Genomic DNA, 27,641 nt, shown 5'->3' with positions numbered 1-27,641 from the left:
TAATGTATTTCCATACAGTTAGTTAAACTCTCATATAGTTGCTTTTCGACAAGAACTGTTTAAAAATTAAAATGTTCAAAAAGCGACACATTACGGTACATGCACCGTTAAGACACGGTTCTCGTGCAACTTCCTCTGCGTGCAGGTGCTCGCCTCTACGCCCCGCCCACCGCTGATGCTGCTGGCCGTCAACCGGACAGTCAAATATAATAATCTGTGGTCCACTGCGGCGTGGACTGAAATACGTTCTTATAAACTCGCGCCCCTCCGCATCCGTTTTCTATCCGCGTTCGACAGTTTGTTCTTTTCCTTCAGACGTTTTTGCGCAATCACCCCTTCCGCTTTTGAGATAGTCGGAGCTTTTGAAGCGCTCCAGCAGCATAAGGACGAATCGAAAGGTTACAGTAACAGAGCTGAAGGACTATCGCGTAAAACCACCGGCAACGGCTCGGAAACCGCGTAGATTTAGATTGCCATGACAGACTGTGGCGGGGATGCGAAGCTGGAGGTGAAACAGGCCAGCAAAGAGTTTAAAGAGAGCGAAAACGTTGCCGAGAAATACTCTGCGATGACAGCCACGAAGAACAGCGACGTGAACATGAACGTCGGCGAGCTGTCCGCCGCATTCACTGCGGTTCCGACCCACAAATCTATGAAAAAGGTAAGAAGGACGTTTCTTTTCTCCGGCTAGCTGTTACGGGCTAAAACACGCATTATGTGTGTTCTGAAAACATCGCACTCGAGTTTGGGACACGTCGATTAGTTTACTGGGATCATTAGGAAAGATTATCCGTGACAAGAGTTGAACTAGAGGTGTGTGCTGGAGCCTGTTAGAATCACGTGACGCATGTTTCTAGCGTTTCTTTAGTTCTTTCTCGTCGCATCTAGTAAATTTCCCTGCGGTAGTGTGACTGTCACATCTGTCAGTCACTGACTTGTGTCCAACGCAGTTGTCAAATTCTGGAATTTCTGGAATATATCATACAAGCTAAAGGAATTGAGAAATATATTTTTAATTGTGTCTAAAATGTCTTAAATATTCTCCTGGTGAATAACACTTAGCCTATTTGTAAAAAATCGGCCGAGAACTGCATGTAGGACAACTGACTGTGTCAGAGCACTTCACTGCACGGATCAAAGAGTGAAGATGCAGCATAGGTAGACTGATATTAGACAGACAGACAGATCATTTAAACTGGAAAAGAAAGATGATCCAGTCCAGATTGTGTAAATGTATTAAGTGTGACCCTCTGAAGTGTGTGTGTGTGTGTGTGTGTGTGTGTGTGTGTGTGTGAGAGTGGGTGGTAAAAGAGGCACACTACTCTGCCCACTCGCTCATCGAGTTGTCAGCTGGTTATACAACAGAGCCACAGGCTGTTCTGCAGCTTCTCTTCAGCTGCATAACACTCAACATCAAATCAAATTCAGTGCTGACGTTTACAAGATTTCAAAAATCTGAATTTGGCTTAGTATATATAGCGTGTATGAATTATTTTACATATAAATAATGAAGTATTCAGAAGATCTAAATCTTTCAACAGCAATATTTTGCGCTCTTAAAAAGATGGTGTGCGCACTACTGAAAAATAAATTGGTGTAGGATTTACTTTGAAACAATTTTTACTCAGAAATCGCTGGTAAATTTAACAAATAATTACAAATAAATCAACAATTAACACATTGAATTAAACATGAAAAGATTACTGAAACTCAATAATCATTGTAAACTTCAGCAGTGGACTCCAACACCAGCAGATCCCTGTTCTTTATATTTATCTGGTATAATAAATGTAGGGTCAAAAATTTCTGATTTATGTACATTATGTGCTTGGCTTTTAACGCACAAATTACCTTGTAACAGCTAAAATCTCTTGAGAAATGCTCAATGGTTTGAATGGTTTCTCTCTGATCTTGTGTATTCCCTCTTTTGTATGCACTGGCAATGCTTTCCCCTAGCAATCACAGTTTTGGATTGTAATTGTATCCTTTTCTCCTCATAGTGTGAGGGTGTGAGAAAGTTTCTCTCTCAGTACCTCCGCTAGCTTTGTCCCTCTGTGAGCGGGAGGCTCTGATAACATTGTGAAAGAAAGTTGCACTGAGCAGAGAAATATGACACATGTCTACTGACTCGCTTAGGAACATTTTCTCCTGTTTCTCGGGCCGAGTCTTGGCATGGGGCTGTGATCCGACCCTACCTGCTGAGAGCCCTGCTTTGACCTTGGGTTCTCCTCCTTGTTATTGTTCTCTGTGTTTTCTCTTCAAACATACATTCAGCCCATCATACGGATTTAGCACAATATGGAGAGTTTAGTTTCTTCATCTTTTTGAATAGGTCTATTCCTCTCCTACTTTGACACGCAACTCTTTTGTATACTTTGTTTCCTTACTGATTCCTTGCCTGTACTTAATGCACATAATTTTGAAGATTAGATCAAATTTCAGGAATTTTTCAGGGAAGCTATTGGTTGCACGTCCAGTTCTGCTGAATAGATGCATTGAGGGTTTAGACCGATGTTGCTGCTTCAGTGCTTGAGCCGCCATTAGGGTCCCTTCACATCGAGCAGTCATCTGAGAGAGCTTAGATCGCGTTTCATTTATTCACGTTAGACCATTGGCACTTCAGAGCCCAATTATCTCATTCGCTCAAGTGGTTTGTGCAGGATGATCGTTTTTGACTGGGAGTTTCAGAACAGTTTTAGAAGTTTCACATTCTCAGCTAAATCCCGTTAAAGTCACCATACAATCAAAATTCCTATTTTTATTGAATATTGCAGTATTTATTACAAATGATTTATCTGGGAGGGGTGACCTGTCACTCATATGAGATCACAGCAATAGCAATTCAAGTCCTGCCCTACATTTTTCTTTTTCGAGAATCCATTTTACTCAGATATACATCAAAATATGGAAGAAAATGCTGTCGTGTCTTCTGTTTCATCACAATTTTAAGGCAATTCGGTTACGTCAAGATGATTCCTTGCCTGTTCCTTTGTCAGTAAAGACAAGAAACAAAAAATGTTGGGTTGAAAACTAAACAGCTCTATCAGCTGTTTAGTTAATCAACCTTGTTAATGTTAAAACTCTGGTCATCATTAGACTATGACACTGTGAGTCATGTCAGGACTTTATGATATAAATGACTTTTTGTAGGGTTAATTTAGTGTGATTTTTTTTTTTTATCGCAAGAAAATACAATGATTGATGGTCATTTATCATGCGTCCGTTTCCATACGTAAATTCTTCAAAAAGTAATTTTTATGCCATCTGAGTAATGGTAAAAAAATTCAGTCTGCTTGTGTATTTAGACAATTAAACAATTTATATATATTTTACACTATTGTCAAAAAGTTTGGGGTCATTTTGTGAATACTTTTATTTAGTAAGAGAATGCATTAAATTGATCAAAAGTGACAGTGAATACTTTTACATTGTTACAAAAAAAAATTCTATTTCAAATAAATGCTGTTTGACCCCAAAATTCACAGTTTCTGTAAAAATATTAAGCAGGACAACCGTTTTCAACATTGATAATATGGTCGTTATTAATGTTGAAAACTGTTGTGCTGCTTACATTTTTTCATGATTCTTTGATGATTAAGAATAATATGTTAATAATATCTAAATAATAAGAAATGTTTCTTGAGCACCAAATCGGGATATTAAAATGATTTCTGAAGGATTGGCCTATGTGAAACTGAAGACTGGAGTAATGACGCTGAAAATTTAGTTCCTAAACGTAATTTTGGGAGGAGTGAACCCATCTGATCTTTCAATTAACTGCCGGAGCAGATAGCAGCCAATCACTTTTCTCCTGCTTCAGCTGTTTTGGCATTCCTCCACCTCCCCAACTCCACCAACATAATTTAGCCATCTTGTTTAATTTAGGCATCATGTTCCAAGCATTAGTAGTCCCACTGGGGGGTATATATAAGCTTGAGTTGAAGCTGCTTCCTCGAGCTCTACTGCGGACAGCAAGCCAAATACGTTTAATCATAATAGCTTAAAGATGATATGGGCAAACAAACTCGTGAAGCTGGTATATATACTGTGTATATATCATATGGATCAATGTGGACTGTAGGCCAATGATGGGCTTATGTTTAATGGTAGTGAAATAAAACACTATAGCCGCGTTTCCACTGAAATTACCCAGAACAATTTGTCCCAGGAACTATTTTCCCCCAGACCTGTTGTTGTCTGCGTTTTCATCGCGATTTAAAGTACTGTGAAGATTAGGCTGTAGGACTGCGCACGACTTTCCAGTTCCCGCTGGATTTCATCCTCCGCATATAAGTTTAATAAAGTCTGTTCCTCGTCATTGATCCATCTGTCGTATTTTTTAAACTCCATTGTTGATTAGAATAGCAAACAACTGCATGCACCACTACAGTGGTTGAAATAAAATGCTGCGTGGAGTCAACCAGTCAAAATGCTGCGTGACCTCAACCAATGTTTAGCAACCAAGTCCCACCCCCGAAAGTTCCTGAAATTTGAAAAAATACTACCTCGCGAGCAGGGACTTTCTGAGGGGGAAATTTTTACCCAGAACTTAATTTAAGCCACATTCACACTGTCACAGTTTTTGGGACTGACAACCGCATTTACTAAAAGGCGTGAGTCTCAAATTGTCTCGTTCAAACAGCAACTTACAGCAGCTTCTCGAATACTGTCTGTATGAAAGTGCAACAAGACTCAAGCCCGTATTCTCTTACTACTAACCATAGCGACAGTGACCAACGTAATATCAAAGATGGCGACGTCCATAAAAATGAAAAGTCTTAGCACTTTTGACACGACAGAGTCTAATTGAGCCACGAGTTCATCCATCAAATCTTCATTAACCGACAGCAGCTTCGATGTAAACATGTGCTTGCCGGGCACCTTTAACCGCTGTACTTGCGTCTCACGCATCTCACGCATGACACGGCATTTGAGTCGCGCATAGGATACAAAACTGATGAGAGCATCTCCGATGGGACACACAGCTCATATCTCCCTCGCTATAAGTTACCGAAAGTGAAACCACACACACGAAACCCCTTAGCATAGAGGTGTGAACGTAACCATATTAAGGACTCAAATACAGGACTGACAACCGTATTCTGCTGCTGTGTGAATGTGGCCTTAGACCCTGGTCCCTGCCGTCGAAACACAACAAGTACCACCCCAAAGTCCCTAGTTCTTGGGGAAAGTTCATGCAGTGGAAACCGGCTTATATTGACTTCCAAAGCCACTTTTTGACAAATGTCTTTAAATGTTTTAATCTTCCTCAATAATGTAATTTCATTGAATTATCTTCATTGGGGCTAATATTGATACACTTTATTGCCAAAAGTTTTGGGACGCCTGCCTTTACGTGCACATGAACTTCAGTGACATCCCATTCTTAATCTGTAGGGTTTAATATGGAGTTGGCCCACCCTTTGCAGCTATAACAGCTTCAACTCTTCTGGGAAGGCTTTCCACAAGGTTTAGGAGTGTGTTTATGGGAATTTTTGACCATTCTTCTAGAAGCGCATTTGTGAGGTCAGGCAGTGATGTTGGCGAGAAGGCCTGGCTCACAGTCTCCGCTCTAATTCATCCCAAAGGTCTATTGGGTTGAGGTCAGGCCAGTCAAGTTCCTCCACACCTAACTCGCTCATCCATGTCTTTATGGACTGGTGCACTGGTGCGCAGTCATGTTGGAACAGGAATGGGCCATCCCCAGACTGTTCCCACAAAGTTGGGAGCATGAAATTGTCCAAAATGTCTTGGTATGCTAAAGCATTAAGAGTTCCTTTCACTGTAACTAAGGGGCCAAGCCCAACCCCTGAAAAACAACCCCACACCATAATCCCCCCTCCACCAAACTTTACACTTGGCACAATGCAGTCAGGCAAGTACCGTTCTCCTGGCAACTGCCAAACCCAGACTCGTACATCGCATTGCCAGACAGATAAGCGTGATTCGTCACGTCTCCACTTCTCCACTGCTCTAGAGTCCAGTGGCGGCGTGCTTTACACCACTGCATCCGACTCTTTGCATTGCACTTGGTAATGTAAGGCTTGGATTCAGCTGGTCGGCCATGGAAACCTATTCCATGAAGCTCTCTACGCACTGTTCTTGAGCTAATCTGAAGGCCACACGAAGTTTGGAGGTCTGTAGCTATTGACTCTGCAGAAAGTTGGCGACTTCTGCGCACTGTGCGCCTCAGCATGCGCTGACCCTACTCTGTGTTTTTACGTGGCCTACCACTTCATGGCTGAGTTGCTGTTGTTCCCAATTGCTTCCACTAACAGTTGACCGTGGAATATTTAGTAGTGAGGAAATTTCACGAATGGAATTATTGCAGAGGTGGCAACCTATCACGGTACCACGCTTGAATTCACTGAGCCCCTGAGAGCAACCCATTCTTTCACAAATGTTTGTAGAAGCAGTCTGCATGCCTAGGTGCTTGATTTTATACACCTGTGGCCATGGAAGTGATTGGAACACCTGAATTCATTGATTTGGAGGGGTGTCCCAATACTTTTGGCAATATAGTGTATATACAATTGATTGGGTTTAATTTGATTATTTAATCAGCATATCATGTAACTAATTCAGTTAAATTTTTGAATCAGTTGACAGCTCTACTTTTTTGTACCATTGAATCAAAAAAACAATACTATGTGCAGTGCTGTAGAGTTCTTTGCTTTTGTTGACAGTCATGTGGAGTGTAGTGTACACTGCGTGACCTCGGCCTGGGATTAGAGACTGTGGCTGAAAGCCAGGCTGGTAACTTTAGGACTACAGCAGGTATTGGCAGAGTCACGGTAAACGGCTCAATGGTGTCTGCTTAACGCATGAGCGTCTGCTGGCCTAGTACTGCCTGTATGTTTCGACCAGGATGGATCATTGTGAGCTGTTAAGCAGAACAGTCAATGAACTGGATGGATTTCTTTTTCTTCTATTTTTAGTCAGATCTCGGAATAGAGTTGACCGACGTGACCTATAGTGGATGCTTTAGGGGTTTGTAGAAACATGGTTTAATTCTCTCCAGATCCCTGTTTTATTAGCCGCCCTGAATAAACTCTGCAGGAGAGTCTGTTTCTGACGGCACTGGGAAAACCAGTTGGATTAAAACACTCTGGGGCAACAAATACACCCTTCCTTTAGTATTCCTAAAGCATTCAGTCACCACAAACAGACGTGCCGACGGCCCTTACAGTAGTTGTAGTAGATTATAGAAAGAGAGAGAGCAAAAGTAGGCTGGCCGGGTTTGTGAGTGGTTGATTTATTGGTTCCCTTGTCACCTCCCATACCCTCATGTCCGCTTGTAAGAACTCCACACAGAGCGCTTCCCCCTGCACCCGCCTGTATGTAAAACTGCATTGGTGAAACACCAGTTGTAACAATACAAAGGCACACACAGCCGGCACAGACAGGGACCATGAACCATGGCTATGACTTTCCCAGGGTAAGTGCCTCATTACGCTCTTACATCCTCTACAGCAGAACACAGCAAAAAGAGCTTGGATTTGTTTGGTGACGATCTCTGGTTTTGGAAGTATATATGGTTTATATACATAGTCTATATACTGAGAGAGACTATATACTACTGAAAAAATAATATAGATATATCAGTATATTAATAAATACTAAAAAACTAGTTAAAATAAGAGACAATTATTAGATTTATTTCCTATGTGTTGTAATGTTTATATATAAGATTCATATGTGTGTATAAATCACACATCAAAAATCATTTAAATTAGCCCCTGTAGACTTTATTGATATGAGTTTCTTGATATCTTTGTTGTTGAAATGTTATGCTAAAACCCTGTCAAAGTGTCAGCACACTGCAAGATTCTTTTAAATAATTTCTGATATATGTTCTTCTCTGGGTAGGAAGATTTGAGACATCATGTGCTGTTTTCCAATGACTGACAGACTAAAATAGACTTAAGCAATTATTACTCAGAATATGAAGGTGAAGTTGTAAGTCTGACTGATCTCTGTCAAACAGTGATATTTACATCTGCAACAGTCATGCGTTGTCATTTAAACTGTCTTTTGACACTTACATTGGACTATACTACATAACACTGGCTAGGGCAGTGGCATAAGTCTGACTTAACATAATCCACAGCCCTCTGGATAATTACAGCACATTGCCAGCATGTTAAAAAAAGAATATAGTACAATTTAACTGACAGTGTAATCAGTGAAATGAGCTGAAATTAATGTTAATGCTTATGAGACGTCATCCGGGTTCATAACTTTCTCTTTGTCTCTGTCCTTCACCTGAACATTTATACTCTGCACTTCTCTGATCATAACTGTCCAGTTATTTTAAGCACTTATTTCAGTTATTTTACTTCAAAGCTCTGCCTTTGGGCTACAATACTGCCTTGCAATGGCATTTTTATTATCAATTCAAATTCCTTGAAACATCAGCTGTGTGTTGTGTCAACTTCACTGGCATGTCCCGCAGTTTTGTGTCCAAACATACCTAAACTCAGGACTTGGATGCTGTTTGGCAAAGTTAGATAACAGATAAATCTATTTATGATGGTGTTAAAGTAATGCTACAGGGGAAACTGAGCATTTTCTGGGATTGGAAAGTAGATTGCTGACTGTTTTGAGTAAAGCGAAACTGTGTAGTGGGTCACAGCATATCAAACTGAAATCTGAAGTCGTGCAGTATATGGAGCAGTTTTAGGAAAATGTCTTCATAGGAAAGATCTCAGGAGAAGATTTTAAGTGTCCTTATTCTTTCTCCAGAGAAAATACCAACATGCGCGCACACACACACACACATATATATATATATATATATATATATATATATATATATATATATATATATATATATTATACAAATATAAGCTGCTATTTTGAACTTTCTATTCATCAAAGAATCCTGAAAAAAAAAAAAAAACTCACAAAAATATTAAGCAGCATAGCTGTTTTTAACATTGATAATGATAAGAAATATTTCTTGAGCATCAATCAGCATATTAGAATGATTAGAGTGATCTCTGAAGGATCATGTGAAACTGAAGACTGGAGTAATGATGCTAAAAATTCAGCTTTGCCATCACAGAAATAAATTAGATTTTAAAATATATCAAAATATGAAACTATTAAAATTGTAATAATATTTCACAATATTACTATTTTTACTGTTTTTTTTTTGGTCAAATAATTTTAGCCTTGGTCAGCATAAAAGACTTCTTTCAAAAACATGAAAAAATCTTACCAACCCCAAACTTTTGAATGGTAGTGTATATTAAAATAATATTAAATATAATTTATAATTAAAAATAAAAATATCTCCATAAGTGCTATGAAAGAGCAGCTTCTAAGCAATAAAACTTTCCTCTGGGTCTCTGTATTGTTCACAGTAGGAGTTGTGATGTCAGCTGTGTTTTGTAAGGATGAGGGATCTGCTGTTTAGCTTGGGAAAAGTATCAGATTCATGAGTACTATTGAACTATCCAGAACCCTTTCAAAAAGAACATGGTAGTCTGATTATCATCAGATGCATTATATGAAATCTCATGTTTTTAAATACAACACAGATAGAGGTGCTGCCCTCTCTATCTGTCTGTGGTGCGCTTGAACAGTAAATATACTAGATGCTCGGATTATTTGACTGCTTATAACCGCACACAAACACGCATATTCAGGTAGATGTCACTTATTAAGGTCACAGATTGGAGGTTACTTCATCCTGAAGCATCCTTTTGCTCGCTATTTGACAACTGGACCAGTCCAAAGCAACTAGACTAGGGCTGAGAACCATTTTTGTCTGTCAACGTGCCCGTTAACAGTTCTCGCACATGCATTTTTCCGCAAATGCAAATGGAATAGCGTAAATTATTGACATAATTTATTATGCACTATTTATTTAATGTCACAGAAAAACTGAATCTACAGCGTGAAACACATCGCGCAAACTCCCGAATGATTGACTTTAATGAGTCAACTCTTTTTTTAAAAGGTTTCATCTGAAATTGCATACTTACTTAGTTAAAAAGCAGTATGTCCAAATTTACAGTATTCATAAAACGGTAGGTAAATAGTACCCAGATGACCTACTATTTAGGGCTGGGCGATAAAACGATAACGATATGTATCGCGATAGACACGTGATCGATATCAATAAAAAATGTGTTCGATAAAACGTTCGATATTTTTTTATTCTTCGTCGGAAGAAAACAGAGGTTGCGAAGCAAGTTTGGTTGCATTAACAAAGGCACTTGCTTTCTGGTAACCTAGCAACGTAGGGAGTGACAAGCTAACAGCCGATCATGTAACAGTATCAAGTTTGGTTGCGCCATATCGTTGTCTCGTGCTGGTCTGCTGGATTCCTCTTCAGTAACCGGCAACTGATAAGCAGAAAATGAGTGCCGCAGCGAGCGAGGAAATTGTAAATAAAAGAGGAAAAGTCAGCTCGCCAGTATGGCAGTTTTTTGGATATTATAAGTCTGACCGTAGTCAGACCAATGTCGTCTGCAAATTATGCAAGACCGTCGTCCCCGCCAAGACTGGTAATACCACGAACTTGATGTACCACCTTAGCCGTGCTCACCCTTTGGAGCACAGCCGTATTCAACCAACAACATCTGTAGCTGCAACACCGCACAACATTTTAATTATTTGAGTTTTCCATGGTTATTGACATTTCTGTCTTAATAACTGAGGGGATTATGATCAGAGGAAGGTTAAGTTTAAAATAAAAATGTTTAAATGTAATATATTTTTCTCCTGATCCTTATTTTAAATGGGTCATAAAAAATATCAATAATTATCAATATCGACCGATATGAAACACTGATATCGTGATACAGTTTTCAGCCATATCGCCCAGCCCTACTACTATTTCCAGCGAGATGCTGAAGAGCAGATCCAGTGGACACTTCTCATGAGCCATGATGATTGTGAACAGCATTGAAGCGACGTACATGAAAGTGACGTGACATGTAGCCAAGTATGGTGTCCTATACTCAGAATTTGTGCTCTGTATTTCACCCATCTATGTGCACGCACACCCGGAGCAGTGGGCAGCCATTTTTACTACAGCGCCCGGGGAGTGACTGGGGGTTAGGTGCCTTGCTCAAGGGCACCTCAGTTGTGGGTAATGAGAGTGGAAGAGAGCGCTGTTCATTTATACTACACACATTAATACTACGCTATTTTAATGGTCGCAAAATAATTAGTAATTCAAGAGTAATTACTCTTTAATGCAGCCAAAAACTTTTAGTGCAACCAGTGTAGTCCAAAACCCCGAACAAATGACTTTATGTGTCAGTTCTTTAAAAAATACAGCGTGAACAGCACATCTCGATTCCCGTACAAATGACTAATGAGTCGGTTTGTTTTGGTGACTCAGACACGTACAGCAGACACATACAAGAGATTATAGCTTATTATAGAGATTGACATATAGACACACATAGTTTTGTTAGTAGTTTTTTCTAAAAATAAATGTATGAAATGTGTTACCACATTTTTGTTTGTTAATATAAAGTTAAGGCCAATTATTGGATTACATTCATGCCATTTCTCTAAAGATTGTAAAAATGTTGTGTAAAATGTGAACACACCTTTTGCAAGAATTGTTTTATATTTAATTCTTACTGAAATTATCTCATTTTGCAATGAAAAGTATTATCTTCGGCAATAACTTGCCCCATCAAAAAATGCTTAAGTGTTTTGTTTGCTAAAGCACAGTCATATTCCTGCTTAGTTTTTCATGGAAAATCTGGGTCTGCAGATGCTTTGAAGCCGAGCCGCTTGTGATCCATGTCTGTAGATGAGACATCTGTGTGTATGAAAGGAACATAAATCAGGTCTAAAGAAGGAGCAGTCAGAACCAGAGCTCTGCTTCTGTGATTTACCTGCACATTACTGTGTAAATCTAATAGTCTGCCATGAAACCCAGCACAGACGCCCCGATCCTCCCCATCCTTCCTTCCTTTTCAGACATATATATGATCAGTCCTACATGAAGTGAGATGTGAAACACTGATCTGTCTTCATTTGGTATTCTGGTAATATTGGCCTTCATGATAATATTAATGGTTCTGTCAGCCTATGTGCAGTGTAAGGTTTTAACTTTCAGCTCATATTACTTTACTTTCATGGCACAATGACATTAGCTTTTAAAAATGTAGTTTTTATCCATGTGTCAGCTTTGAGCTTATCTTATATGCCAATGTACTCCTCAGAAATTGATTTTTTTTTTTTTTTTTTTTTTGTATTTGCAATTTTTTTTGTCTTTCTGTTAAAATAGCCCAAAATATTACTGACTCAGGCACAGGAGCGTATACATTTTTTAAAATATATATATTTTTTTTTAATAGAATGAAAATGTCCTTCCACTTAATGTATGAAACATCAAGGCTCAAATATTTGCATCACATGTCTGTCTACTGAAATACCTTTATCTGGTCAATTTTTTAAATGCACTATAATTGTATCCTTTACTGGTGATGTAAATCCTCTGCGTGTGGTTCATTGGTTTGTGGAAAGAATTTAAAAAAAGGTATCTAAAGGGGTGGTTAAAATACCTTCATTTCAGTGGCGTGCAGTGGTGTTCTGAAATGAGGAGGTACATTTTTTTATTTCTTTATGAATCAAATGTAAATTCACGTGCATTACTCTTAACGTTGACACATCTTCCTTGTTAAATGAACATTACATTACATCAAAAATAAAAATAAAAAAAGAAACCAAATACAATTCTATTTTGTAATTTTACATTAACAATGTATAAATGTTCTGTTTATCAAAACCAAGTCAATCTCATCAATTTAGTGTTTTAAGCATTTCTACATTCATTCCAAAATAATAACTAAAGGCTGTAACAATTTAAACAATATATTTTATTTGTGTATTGATGTTTTTCTTTTTAATAGTCATCTTAGGCTATTTTGGATCATCAGTCATGCTCCGTAAACACCGTCTGTCACAGACACGAAGATGTATTTTTAATTTCACCAAGCTGATTGCACTAAAAATCATGTTTTCAGTCCATTTCAAGTTTGATTTTGACATGACATAAAGCGGTAATATCTAACTGGGTGATCTTTTTACTTACTTTTCAATTAGTCTTCCCATTGACGCCATCATTTGTTCATTCAAACTGACGCGCGGAACGTGCACGTAAACAAGAGGCGGGATTTATCGCACAAACCAATCATATCCAGTCATAACTAATTAAATCCAATCATAGCGCGATGGAGACATTGCCTCCTCTCACGTGACTTTTCCCCATTCATTCTCAATTACCCCCCACAAAACCCACCGCACGCCGGGGGTCTAATGGTTTTCTATGAGTGGAAAGGGAGGCATGACTCCTGCTGTAACTTTGCCTGCGGGTGTCGCTGTTGGGCAGTGTTGCGCTCTTTTTAATGTCGTAATTTGTAATATTTGTGTTGTTTTATATGTACCTAATATGGATTATTTTCTCATCCTGCCTCCCTTGCCTCCTCGGAGGAAACGCCACTGCTTTATTTATACAGTCCAGTCTTTCAGTTAATGAGTCAGTTACTGTCAGGAACTATTGCAGTCACTAAATATTTGCTTGGCTATATCAAAAGTTCTCATGAATGTGTTCTAGATCATTAGACATGATGTTATGGAGCCTTTAAGGTGTGTTTCCTTACAAGGTACATTCATACACAAAACGCTGCCTGTGAAGTCACTAACTGATTGGGCAATATAAACGAAATGCTTTTGGCGAAATGCTTTCCCAACACCGGAAAGAAAATTGCATTTGTTTCAATGCTAATTCATAGTGTTTACTGCAGTGTTTGCTTGTGATCTGCTCAAAGCATCTTGCTGCTTAAGCTATACTCAAGCTATAATTTAACAGTCAAGTTCATCTGCATTCTCCACATAGAAAACAGCAGTACACAGCCTTCATCAGCCTGCAAGCACATATCCCATGAATATTTAAAGTTTTGCATTATTAAAATGACTGAAATGGAACTGAAATCCCCTTATGAGATTCGTTCCCCACATCTGTTATGTAATTGTAAAATATTTCAATACAGCAGTGAGCAGATGCTATTTATAGCATTCTTTTGGGCTAAATTAAGACTGTACATGTTTGAAGCTGTGCTGATCCTTAGAGAGAGAAGTTCAGTAGTTATATTTTAAAGTTGCGTTTTCATATTTTGTTTGATTAAATTTGAACTACTTGAAATCAAGCCTGAAGTGCTGAAATATAAAGAGATTGCTGTTTGCATTATTAAGATAAATGTAGGATGATATACAGTAATATCTGCTAAATATGTCTTAAAGGGATAGTTCACCCAAAAATGTTGTCATCACTTACTCACCCTCAAGTACCATGTATGAGTTTCTTTCTTCTGTTGAACACAAAAGAAGATATTTTAAAGAATTTTGAAAACCAGACAGTTGATGGCATCCGTTGACTTCCATAAGTAGGAAAAAAAATATGGAAGTCAATGGGTGCCGTCAACTGTCTGGTTCCCAGCATTTTTAAAAATATCTTCTATTCCTTTAATTTGAGTAAATATTAACTACATTCAAATGTACTGCTAGAAAGCCATATACAACAAAATCACATGTTCATGTTTCTATCTCTCCCCCATCCTCTCTTTTTCCATACCTCCGTCTTACTGTAGCAGATTCAGTTTGCCAACCAAGAGGAAAAGCAGGAGTTCAGCAAGTTTCCTACAAAGACCGGTCGTCGCTCCTTGTCTCGCTCCATCTCTCAGTCCTCCACGGACAGCTACAGCTCAGGTCAGACCCTCATCCACCCTCACTGCAAGCCAAGCAGAGCCATATAAATGTAAATAAGGTTCTTTAGTTCAGAAGAAGAACAAAAACATAAACATTGTCATGTGGCATGAAGCGTTAAATGCATGCAAATGTATACATTTTAGGTCTAATACCTTTTTAGTACATAAATAGGTTTAGTTTTATTGCAGAAACTTTGTCAACAAACATCATTGTGGCCCAAAACTGCTTATTTCTTGTTCATGCTAGTTTGTGTGTTGTGCAACATAATCCCAGACCAGCTTAAAGCGAAAACTACAGACTTTTGGTAGCATTGGCAGTGGATCAGACAAATTCACATTCCTAAATCGTTCGTAATACCAACAAAAGTGAGGGATAAACATTCCTACATGTTTGCGACTGCAGACTGACCCCCACCAATCGCAGACTGCTGAAACAGAATTGAAAAATAATTTCATAAGATCAGAAGAAAGGTTTTTATATGTCATGTTTTCATTGCAAACACGATTAAATGTATGAACTGGGGTTTATCTCCACTAAAATGTGCCTCCATGCTTATGCAGCGGCCTCATACACTGACAGTTCAGATGATGAGACGTCTCCTCGTGAGAAAAGCCAGGTCAACTCAAAGGGCAGCAGCGACTTCTGCGTCAAGAACATCAAGCAGGCAGAGTTTGGTCGGCGGGAGATCGAGATTGCTGAGCAAGGTTAGGAGACTCACCGTTTATGGTTGCTACTTTGTGTTAGGTTTTCTTCACACCTTTACGTACTTGTTGCTGTGTAATATAAATATGGATTTACATAACCATAACAGTATTGATTCTCAACTAGTTAGTCATGTTTTGTCAAATTTTCTAAATTAATGCTGATGGTTTAGTAAAGTACCGTTGACTCAGGACATCTGTTGTACCGGTTGAACACAAATGTAGGTGTGTGTAAGTGCTGTCAAGTAAACAATGTTTGGTAACAGCTGCTGCTGTCAGGAACTCAATTTAATTTCATGATTTCAACTTTTTTAAAGGGATAACTGGGTCAAGATCTTAATGCCAGCAACACAGTACATACAGTACTTAAAGGGATAGTTCACCCGAAAATGAAAATTCTGTCATTAATTACTCATCCTCATATTGTTCCAAACCCGTAACACTTTCTTTCAACGCAAATGTAGATCTTTTTGATTAAATCCGAGTGCTTTCTGTGCCTCCATAGACAGTTATGCATCTGACACTTTGATGCTTCAAAAAGTTCATAAAGAGATTGTAAAACTAATCCATATGAATTGAGTGATTTAGTCCAAATTTTCTGAAGAGACACGATCGCTTTATATGATGAACAGATTTAATTTAGGCTTTATTCACATATAAACATTCATCAACTCACACATCAGTTGAAGTAAACAGAAGCTCAAGCATGTTTGCTTGATGTGCGAGAACCAGTGAGGTTCATTCTCATGTGTTGCGCAGCACTTTTGAGCTTCTGGAAGAGATTTGTTCTTGCGCGTCAAGCAGGTTCGGTTGAGCTTCTGTTTATGTTCGCTGATCAATGTTTATATGTGAATACAAGCCTAAATTAAATCTGTTCATCATATAAAGTGATCAAGTCTTTTCAGAAAATTTTGACTAAACCGCTCTATTCATATTGATTAGTTTTACAATCTCTTTATGAACTTTTTGAAGCGTCAAAGTGTCAGTAGCGTAGCTGTCTATGGAAGGACAGAAAGCTCTCAGATTTCATCAAAAATATCTTCATTTGCGTTACAAAGATGAACAAAAGTCTAACGGGTTTAGAACAACATTAGGGTGAGTAATTAATGACAGAATTTTCATTTTTGGGTAAACTAACCCTTTAAAAGAGCAGTCCACTCAAAAAAGAAAAAGCCTATCATTTGGTTATTTTCTTCTTAGAAGACAAAAGGAAAAATTTTGAATGTCATTGTCTTCTAAAGCCATACAAATAGCTTTGTTTTAGGAAAAAAACACAATGTCTCAACTCACTGACTCAAGTTCAACTCAGTGACTAAATGATCCCAAAATAAAAAACTTCTCTGTTTCTCTTACAATGGAATATAGTGCATGATTCATACACAGACCATTTTGATTATGGTTTTATGATGCTTTTGTGTACTTTTTGGAAGCTTTTAAGCTTTAGTCCACATTCATTGTATTTTAGGGCTGGAACGACTCGTTTTGTTCATCCCTAATCCCCTGTCATTTTTCACACAAAACAATACTCTAGAGCAGATGTAATGGATGATATGGTGCACTGCTTAATTCGAGCCTGCACATTTTCTGGACTCACAACCGCATTCAGCGACAGTATCAAAAACGTCCATAACGTTAGGTTTTATCACAATTGACAGCATGCTATTAAATAAACGAGTCCAATCGAGCCGTGAGTTCATAGATCAGATATTTTAAACAACCAACAAGGACTTTATATGCTTAGCAACCGAGTGCAGAGAGTACGTTTGAGTCGCGCGCCTCGCAGCTTGCACCCTCTGCAGCAGCTCAAATAATTTCTCTGTCTCCATGAGCAAACTAAACCCGTCATGATTATACATTTCACCGTGACTCTCACATTATATGACGTGGCAAACAACTAGTTGTCCAGTGCGATTCCGGTCAGCCCGGGTTTGTCGAGAATGCGGTTGTGAGTCCTGAAATGTGCAGGTGTCAGTTCGGTTATAGAATGCAGTTTACGCTTGTAAAAACAAAACGCTGTATAAACACAACCGACCGTAGTAAGCCGTGCTGCCATACTAGACATTTGCATCTGCTGTAGAGTTTTGTTTTATTTGAAACATGACAGGGGATTAGGGGTGAACATAAACAGTGCATAATCGATTACGGCAACGCGGCATAATCATACAGATTTTGAACAACATGAGTGTAAGCAAATACTAACAGAAGTTGTGGGTGAACTATTCCTTTAAAGGTTTGATCTCTGTCTCAGACTCTAGAGCCTAGACTGTACCTTACTTAATAAAGTTGTCTCATCTCCAAACTGTTGACATATTCACAGATATGTCTGCGCTCATTTCTCTGCGGAAGCGAGCTCAAGGGGAGAAACCCCTCGCCGGAGCTAAAGTGGTTGGCTGTACCCACATCACTGCACAGACTGCAGTAGGTTTTCATCAGGGCCGCACTGATTCAAACACACACTTCCTCTACAGCCAGTCTTTGATTTTACCACAAAATATTTACATATTTTTATAGTTTTTTGAATCTTAAAATTTGCTGTATGTACAGTACTATAGTATTGTATAAATAATCCTAAAATAACACTGTAGCAGTATTGCCTCCATTAAAATACCTAGCTGAATGATCAACAAATGAGCAAAAGTAACCGTAGTTACTTTTAGTACTTTTTTATTTTCATATAAATAAATCAGATCCACAGTGCTCAATGTATATTTGCTTATGTGTGAACATAAGAACAAATAAATGTAAATACACACCTTGTTACTCCTAGTTTGCTTTCCCATGTGTTTGATATGCCGTACTGGTTTCTTTCAGGTCCTGATTGAGACACTTGTGGCACTGGGCGCTCAGTGTCGCTGGACTGCCTGTAACATTTACTCCACTCAGAATGAAGTGGCAGCAGCTTTGGCAGAGAGCGGTAAACAACCCTCTAAACTTATGCTGTTTTCTAAACTACCAATTTCAACCTGGTCCAATGTTGCTTGATATTCTGGACTCACTGTGTATTTATTGTGTGCCCTTTAAAGGTGTTTCGGTTTTTGCCTGGAAAGGTGAATCGGAGGACGACTTCTGGTGGTGCATCGATCGCTGTGTCAACATGGAAGGCTGGCAGGCAAACATGGTATAATGTTCTGTGCTTAATATCTGGTGGTATACAAAAAAAATAGTGGGGAGTGTCTGTTTACACTGAGTGCAAATAACCATCCTTGTGTGCAAAGATTATTTAAGTAACTCTAACCAGCATTTATCCAGTGTGCAAACTGCATATCACGTCTATTTACACTTTTTGTGAATAGCATTTAGCGCTTTTTGTAACAAAGTGTAATGCTAACTGTTGCTATTTACACTTTGTGCAAACATATCTACCACTATTTACACTAGCACACTGTGTCTATTACACTTTATTTGCTGCCAAATCAGTATTTAATCTTCAAAACAGTTATCATGATTCCTCTGTGTTTGCAGGCTAGTAATCATCATTTTGTTACAGATCCTAGATGATGGGGGCGATCTGACCCACTGGGTGTATAAGAAATATCCCAGTGTCTTTAAGAAAGTACGTGGGATTGTGGAGGAGAGCGTTACAGGTGTACACAGGTAAGGGAGGACTATTTTATTTTATTTATTTATTTATTTATTTATTTTTTGTCATCACACACAAATAACCTAAAACAATGACACAAATCTTTATTTTTTTTTTATTATTAAAGGGTTAGTTCACCCAAAATGAAAATAATGTCATTATTTACTCACCCTCATGCCGTTCCACACCTGTAAGACCTTCGTTCATCTTCGGAACACAAATTAAGATATTTTTGTTGAAATCCGATGGCTCAGTGAGGCCTGCATAGCCAGCAATGACATTTCCTCTCTCAAGATCCATTAATGTACTAAAAACATATTTAAATCAGTTCATGTGAGTACGGTGGTTCAATATTAACCACCGTACTCGCTGATTCATAATGCTCCGAAGCTTCCTGAAGCAGTGTTTTGAAATCGGCCATCACTATATAAGTCGTTATTTTGTTTTTTTGGCGCACCAAAAATATTCTCGTCGCTTTATAATATTAATATTGAACCACTGTACTCACATGAACTGATTTAAATATGTTTTTAGTACATTAATGGATCTTGAGAGAGGAAATGTCATTGCTGGCTATGCAGGCCTCACTGAGCCATCGGAGTTCAACAAAAATATCTTAATTTGTGTTCCGAAGATGAACGAAGGTCTTACAGGTGTGGAACGGCATGAGGGTGAGTAATTAATGACAGAATTTTCATTTTTGGGTGAACTAACCCTTTAATCTGTATATGATTAGAATAATGAGATTAATCACATCTGAATATTTAATTGACTTTCCTAATAGAAACATATTTGTGTTTGAATCAAATTTGTCTCTTTGTGTTCATTCTGTTAGGCTGTACCAACTCTCCAAAGCTGGCAAGCTTTGCGTCCCCGCTATGAATGTCAATGATTCTGTCACCAAGCAGAAGTTTGATAATCTCTACTGCTGCAGGGAGTCCATCTTGGATGGGTAAGATACCTGCAATGCTGAGATGTGCTTTTCTGATTTTTTTTTTTAGCATATCTTTCACTGACTCCTTACCAAGCATGACTGAAACTTATAATCGAGTATAGTCACGGTTGACTTCCTCTTTCTTCTTAGTCTGAAGAGAACGACAGATGTGATGTTTGGTGGGAAGCAGGTTGTGGTTTGTGGCTATGGAGAGGTCAGTCAACATCTGTGCTTTTGTAAAATGCCCCAAAGTGGATTCTAGATAATCTGCATAATGCAAAAAATAATCTCTAAATTTCTCTTAACTGCCAGACCTTATTTACTACAAGCAGAGATATTTAAGAATATTTTTGTGGGTTATATTTTTATTTTTGTATTGATTCTGGTGTAGGTGGGAAAGGGATGTTGTTCAGCTCTGAAAGCGCTTGGAGCCATTGTATGCGTGACGGAGATTGACCCTATTTGTGCTCTTCAAGCTTGGTAAGACAAACACACCCACAAATTACTATATTATTATTATAAAATTAACTTTTATTTTTATATTTACTTTAGGTATTAGTAATTTTGTTATATGCTTTAGTCATTTTTATTTTTATTTTTATTTAATTTATTATTATTTCAATAATTCCAGTTCTTCAGCTTATTTTATTTTAGTTAGTTGCCATTACAATACAAGTTTTTATTTTTTTTATTTTATTTTTTTTATCTAATATTTATATTTAAATTTATTTCAGCTTTATTTCAATGAACAAAAGTGATTTGTAATAGTTTTAGTTAACAATAACAAGTAACAGGATTGTGTTGATTCAAACACTTAAAAAAAGGAACTTCCCTTTTTTAAAATAGCCAATGGGCTCTAGTTAAGTCTCCACCATTAAATATGATTTGCTAATTGCTATTGCTAATTAGTTGTAGCAGGGGGAGGGGCATTCTCATACAAGAGCATTTGATTGGATAAAAATCTGTGTAGTGCAAGATGAGTCATCAGTATTTTGGCCTGTTTTCCTTGAAGAGAGACTGTATATTTTAATTGTGTATATTTTATATTACAAGCCAATTTTGTAATCAGATTTTATATAGACTACAAACAGAGCCACAAAACTCTTACAATATGAACAATAAAAAGTTAAATATCAGCAAGTTTTTTTTTTTATTGCCAATATATTTATTAAAAGGTTTCCTACCAAACAATGTTTGTAAACTAGTCTCAAACACATGGCCACAGGAAGTCTTTACACAGGAAGTCTTTGAACAAGCTGAAGTGCTTATTTATCAAGAATATTTAACCACATTTTCCCTCTCTGTATAAAGACCTAAGACACCAGTTGAATCGATCTGTTTTTATCTCCCTCGTAGTATGGATGGCTTCAGAGTGGTGAAGCTTAATGAGGTGGTTCGCCAAATGGACATGGTTATCACCTGCACGGGTACGTCTGGTTACAGCTGGCTCGCTTCCAATTTCAGATCCATTTCCTCTGTTTCATGCAGCACTTATCAGCACAAACACATCCTCCCAAATGCCCTCGCATTGAGCTGCTGTGAAACGGTTTGCCCTTTGTCAGATGTGGCTGATCCCTTGGCTACCCTGTAGTCTGGGAAAAGTAATATTTGCTCTGCAAGTGATAAAATATTTGTGTAAATACATAGTAAAGAGTTGTTGAGGTTTAGATAAGTTCTGTGTGGTCTCTGCTAGCCAAAGACACAGCTTTGTATGTTAAATTTAAGTTTATTTATTTAATACATGTATTATTTTAAATGTAATTTAAATTATTATTTAAATATTATTATTGTTAAATAAAAAAAGTTTTGTTTCATATTTGTTTTTGGTTCCATTTTTTTTTTTTTTTTTCTGTGCAACAGCGTCAGCCCCCTTTTTCAGCAGTGTTGGTTCCGGAAGTATTTTTCCCATTCATTTTTCCCTTAGGGATTTTTAAAGTCTTTGTTGAAGGTTAATCACAACATTACAAACTTTGATTTGAAGAAAATAAAAACATTTGACAATCAGACAAAAAGACAAAGGTACAAGACTGTGTACTTTAATGGGGAAAACAACTACAATCCCATGAGGCATTGCGAATGATATTATTAAATTAAAAATGATGCACAAGTATGAGTATAAGACGTTGATTATGTATTTAGAAGCAATATATTTTGAGATAATATGCAATAATGCATATATTAATATGCAAAATATGCATATATATATATATATATTTAAGTAGTTTGAGTATGTAGGGAGATAGACTCCATTATGTCATTCTCAGTGCTTCATGGGAAAGTGTCCTTTTGTCATGATTTGCTTGTGATGGTGCAAAATCATGGGTAATGTAGTTTTTCAACCAGGAATTTCACACGATTATTTGAAAAATAAGTTAATAAAGTAAAGAAATAATATGGTCTAGCGGCTATGCAGCATCGATTAACAACATATAGTTCACAGTAGGTCTGTTTTTAATGGTTTATAAGTTATTGTTAAAAATAATTTCCCCTATGGAGAAAATTTATGGGTTTTTACTTCTGGAACATGATTGCTACACACTGTAAAATCGCAAACTTTAGTTAGAAAAAAAGGACAAATTTTAATTGGTTTGCACAAATATGTCTACTGAGCTTTCCTGAAAAAACTTTGTTTCTACAGGGAACAAAAATGTTGTGACCAGGGAGCACTTGGATCGAATGAAGAACGGCTGTATTGTCTGTAACATGGGCCATTCCAACACTGAGATTGATGTGGTGAGTGAGTCTCGGAATTCTTTGTATCGCCTTCCCTCGCATTTAACTTTATTTGTTGAAAATATTTTCTGGTATTTATGAGGAGGCTCCATTTGCTCACGCTGTAGTGTACTTTATTGGTGAATGTAGTCCAGGGAAAGAATTTTAACGTCAACAGCTGTAGATGTTCCGTGAGCAGCAGGGCCACTTAATCAACCTGAAAGCCTCTTAGCGGCATGTTTCCGACAACAAAGTCAAGTGCGTTGACTGTGTTCATAGTGAATGCCCTTTTTGTGTGTGTATGTGTGTTTTTTTTAGCTTTGTAGGTTTATCAGCCTGTACTGTTGAAAAGTTAAAGCGAGTGTTAGTTTGTGTGCACTCATGTGTGTCTGTTCTTCCTCTGTTCCAGACGAGTCTGCGGACTCCAGAGCTCACCTGGGAGAGGGTGCGCTCACAGGTTGACCACGTCATCTGGCCTGACGGGAAACGAGTGATTTTACTGGCAGAGGTCTTTCCTTCTCCACGTTTGTTCATGAATGAGTGCCAGTAGGGATGAGCGGTGTGACTGATAGGCTAATACAGTTTATACTACGCTAGATGTGTATGCATGGCAGTCTGAGGTTTAGAACGACATTATTTATACATGAGAGCGACTAAAAGTGCCCCAAACAAGTCAAGACAAGCAAGTTCTTGTTATTAAAGAGTGTTGTTAGGCACAGGCGGGTCGTGTGTAAGGCTGGGGAAGGCTGGCCATGGGTCAAAAATTAACAGGGGCTTGGGCCAAAAATGCCCTGTATATTTCAACTAAATATAAATATAGAGAGAAAATGAAAAATTAAATGAAAACTGTCGATTGCAGCATTAAATATAGACCTGCTCATGTTGCATTATACTTTTATGTGTTTTATAGTGTTGCGCACTATAACCAATCACAAACTATTCTGTTGAGCTTATAGTTGCAATGGCCAATCAGAAGCGTTCAGATCGCTGAAACACACTCGGAATTCTGATTGAATTCTGCATTCTCGAGAATACTCCGTCTCATACTTAAGACGAGCATCGAAACTAATATAAATAGATTTTTCTATTTACAACGTATTTTTGCAGCGTTGAGCAATGTAGCCGATCACAAACATATCTGATGATTTCTTGAACGCATTGGCCAATCAGACGTGTTTAAGTTAGAATCCCCTCACCACTCAAAACGCCGGTGTTTTTGTCCAGTGCTGAGATCGGCACACTCAAATCCTCTCGTTTTAATTTAACTTGTAACAAAAATGCGTATATATTATGTAGGCTAAATAAGATATTCATTGTACAGTCAGCTTAATCGGTTAGCAGAACTTTGTGAGATCGGTATGAATTAAGATGAGTGACAGCTTAGTGAATATAAAGGGAGCGCTTTTATGCACGCTTTCTAGGCGATATATAATTCATTCAGAATTTGAAGAAAACGTATGTTTTGCTGCATTAGGTAAGGCAATGTTATTTATTATTCAAACTGGCTGCCATGCCAAATCACGCATACAGTTGCTGGGATGTTGGGATGTGTAGGTTGCTGATAGGTGACACGTAACTATTTCATTTCAACTATTCAATATATTGTATTTAAATGTGTTTTTTATGGAGGAATCGCATCTAGCCTTACCCTAGAGTTGGTTCTCCCTCCGCCTATGGTTACAGAGCAAATTCATGCATTATTATGAACTACTGTTCAAAAGTTTGGGTTCAGTGAGATTTTTTTTTTTTTCTTTTTTGAAAGAAATTATTTGTATTGAGCAAGGATGTATTCAAATATGCTGATTTGGTGCTGAAGTTACTTTTTTTTTTATCATCAATGTTGAAAACTGCTGTGCTGCTTAATATTTTTGTGTTAATCGTGATACATTTTTTCAGGATTCTTTGATGAATTGAAAGTTCAAAAGAACAGCACTTATTTGAAATAATATATATATTTTTGTAACATTATGAATGTCTTTACTGTCACTTCATCAGTTTAATGCATCATGTGACACTGAAGACTGGAGTAATGGCTGCTGAAAATTCAGCTTTGCCATCACAGGAATAAATTACATTTTAAAATAGAAAACAGTTCATTTAAATTGTAATAATATTTCACAATATTAGTTTTTACTGTATTTTTGATCAAATAAATGCAGCCTTGGTGAGAAGAGACTTCTTTCAAAAACATTTAAAAATCTTACTGTCCCCAAAGTTTTGAGCGGTAGTGTATATTTTTTTTATTAAATATAATATTAGTCTCTTTTAACACTGCTTTTGAAGTGATGTTATGAATAATCATGTGTTTTGGTTTGCATCCAAGTAAATTATCAATTGAAATTAAGTATTTCATTAATTGGATTATGCAAATGTTGCCATGTTGCCACATGGTTATTTGATTAATATCAAAACCATTTATTTCTATCAAATCCATACACTTCAATAAAACCCACAAAATCGTGTTTTGTACCATGACAACCCTCAGTTTTCTCTAATGTGCCCATCATGATAAATCTCTTTCCTTTTTGCATTCTCCTGGTGGAGCACAGTAAATCTCAGTCATTTGTGTGCTATTTTTCAGGGCCGCCTCTTGAACCTGAGCTGCTCAACAGTCCCCTCATTTGTGCTGTCAATCACGGCAACAACCCAGGTAATTTAACTTGTCACCATTTGGGGTTTAGCCGAAGTGAGTTTGTACCCTCTGTACGGATGACATTTTATCCATTTATGTTAGTGGTTCTGAGTGCTGCTGCACAGCTGTGTGATTATTATGCCTGATTTAACATCTCTAATCGCAGGCTGTTGTGTTCTTTATTTTAATGTTAGGCTTTGGCCCTAATAGAGCTGTATAATGCACCAGAAGGTCGCTACAAACAGGATGTCTACCTGCTGCCCAAGAAGATGGGTAAGAGTTATCTAAACCGATCGCAACTGGCAACTTAAATACATCAGTTACATGCATTAACTGTGATCAATCGTGTGTGTGTTTCAGATGAATATGTGGCCAGCTTGCACCTACCCAATTTCGATGCTCATCTTACCGAGCTGTCAGATGAGCAGGCCAAATATATGGGCCTCAATAAGAATGGACCCTTTAAACCTAATTACTACAGGTATGAGAGGTGCTCTAAAACACCTTGCATCAACATACTGTTGATTTTGACTGATAGTACTCATCATAATGTAAACATTTTTACTGTTCTATACCTAGTGTGTGTGATGAAGACAGACTGGCATTCTCATGCAACTAATAATAAAATGTTTGGTCACTTACTGCCCTCTGCTGGTACATACCGCAACCAGTGAAACTGCTAATTGTCTTCAGCATATTAGTCGAGTACAAATCTTTTCAATTATTTATAATAATATATAAATGTATTATTTTAGCTGTTCAGTATGACATTCACTACTGTTCAAAAGTGTTTTTAAAGTTGCTTATGTTCACCAAAGCTACATTTATTTAATCAGAAATACAGTAAAAACAGTAATATTTTGATTCAAAATGAAATTTATACCTGTAATGGCAAAGCTGGCTTTTCAGTGTAACATGGTCCTTCAGAAATCATTCTAATATGCTGATAATATGCCTAAGAAACATTTCTTATTATTATCAATATTGAAAACAGTCATGCTGCTTAATATTTTGTGAATATTCAGGATTCTTTGATGAACACAAAGTTTAAAAACAGTATTTATTGGAGATTAAGATCATTTTGTGACATTATAAATGTCTTTACTGTCACTTTAGATCATTTTAATGTGTCCTTGAAACTGACCCCAAACTTTTGAGTAATTAATAACAATCAGTTAAAAAAAAATCATAGTATAAATATTCTTCATACCAGATTGAACAGTTATGACAAAAATAACATTTGAAAACTATTGTTTTACTTGCAGATATTAGTGTGACTGGATCGATCAGCCTTCATCAAAGATGGAGAGACCTGTATTAACCAGTGAAGCAAGAGATTTATTTTATATTAATATGCATTTCTTAAAGCGAAACTTGATTTTACTGAATGTTGTTCTTATTTAATAGTGTTACTAATGTCCTGTGACAAAATATACATTCATGTCACTTTTAGGCTTATGTGCATTGTTAGAATTCATGTATTATAGCAATTGTTGTAAATCTTCTTTTAACCTAAAATACGAAAAGGACCACTGTCTATCTATGGCTCAAAAATGTGCCAAATATTGGTTAGAGTTACTGATCTCATAGAATAATTGATAATTATTACTTTGCTTTGTTTTTACATGGTTACTCCATTCACCCAAGGGTTACGCTACACTCAATCGTTCATGACCAAAAAGTTGTGGCTTTTTAACATAAAAAATGTTAGTCGGCATAATATTCCTGATTTATTGCTCTTGCATAAGAAAATATAATAGCTTTTTTGAATGAATGTACTGTGTATAACTGTAAAAGCTAGAGTGTTCTGGCAATATGATACACACCACTGTGTGCAGAAACTTCCTTGACCCGGCAGCACCTGCTGCTAAATATACCCCGCTTGGGGGATTTTATGAATTGTGTCACCAACAGGGATTCTTTTCCTTTTCACTTTCTCACACACCTTCAACATCTCTGTGGCCTTTTATATAGTTCTTATATTCAAATAATGTAGACCATTATATGTTGCGTAGGCCAGTCTTAGATGAGTATAAATGTAACCCCAGCTGAAATGAGATTTTGGGATATTCTGTAAGACGTTTGCTTAATATTATTGACCTTTGGCCCCTAACATTCCCGCACGCAGTCAGCTAGATTCACAAGAAGCACACATATTTTGATCACTAAGGGACTGAAAATGTCTTAAGAAAAAAATCACTGTGAATGCTGTCATTTGAATATTTGCCTCATCTGCACTTTGTTTGTGATTTACCTTTGCATTACATCTTTGTCAGATATGTTCCCTTTGCCTTGATGTCATCATCAAATCCCTGCATTAAAGATCTTGCTGTCACTAAA

General features: G+C 37.4%; 1 protein-coding gene across 2 annotated transcripts; it reads left to right on the top strand.

Annotated features, from left to right (window-relative positions):
• The first annotated feature begins 156 nt into the window (after positions 1 to 156).
• ahcyl1 (adenosylhomocysteinase-like 1) lies at positions 157 to 27,641 on the top strand. 2 transcript variants are annotated; one of them, XM_051901847.1, is made up of 17 exons: positions 157 to 661; positions 14,628 to 14,742; positions 15,303 to 15,446; positions 17,761 to 17,861; positions 18,255 to 18,357; positions 18,467 to 18,561; positions 18,931 to 19,037; positions 19,859 to 19,975; positions 20,108 to 20,171; positions 20,349 to 20,437; positions 21,314 to 21,384; positions 22,596 to 22,690; positions 23,079 to 23,177; positions 25,251 to 25,319; positions 25,496 to 25,574; positions 25,662 to 25,782; positions 26,567 to 27,641. In XM_051901847.1, the coding sequence occupies exons 1-17, from the start codon at positions 476 to 478 to the stop codon at positions 26,571 to 26,573; spliced, it is 1,662 nt and encodes a 553-aa protein (XP_051757807.1). In that variant the 5' UTR covers positions 157 to 475; the 3' UTR covers positions 26,574 to 27,641. The 2 variants fall into 2 exon arrangements, with proteins under 2 accessions (XP_051757807.1, XP_051757806.1); XM_051901846.1 differs by having other exon boundaries at positions 159 to 661; positions 14,625 to 14,742.

Source organism: Ctenopharyngodon idella, chromosome 8, assembly GCF_019924925.1.
Source record: "Ctenopharyngodon idella isolate HZGC_01 chromosome 8, HZGC01, whole genome shotgun sequence".
NCBI classification, from domain to species: Eukaryota; Metazoa; Chordata; class Actinopteri; order Cypriniformes; family Xenocyprididae; genus Ctenopharyngodon; species Ctenopharyngodon idella.
Note: the sequence above shows the minus strand (reverse complement) of the source record. Positions and strands in the feature narration are given on the sequence as shown.

Excerpts from the sequence above, each read along its gene's own strand:
- ahcyl1 (XM_051901846.1), top strand. The coding sequence starts at position 476 with ATGACAGACTGTGGCGGGGATGCGAAGCTGGAGGTGAAACAGGCCAGC. Across the intron at positions 14,743-15,302 it reads CACGGACAGCTACAGCTCAG|CGGCCTCATACACTGACAGT; the intron begins GTCAGACCCTCA and ends ATGCTTATGCAG. Across the intron at positions 19,038-19,858 it reads AGCGTTACAGGTGTACACAG|GCTGTACCAACTCTCCAAAG; the intron begins GTAAGGGAGGAC and ends TCATTCTGTTAG.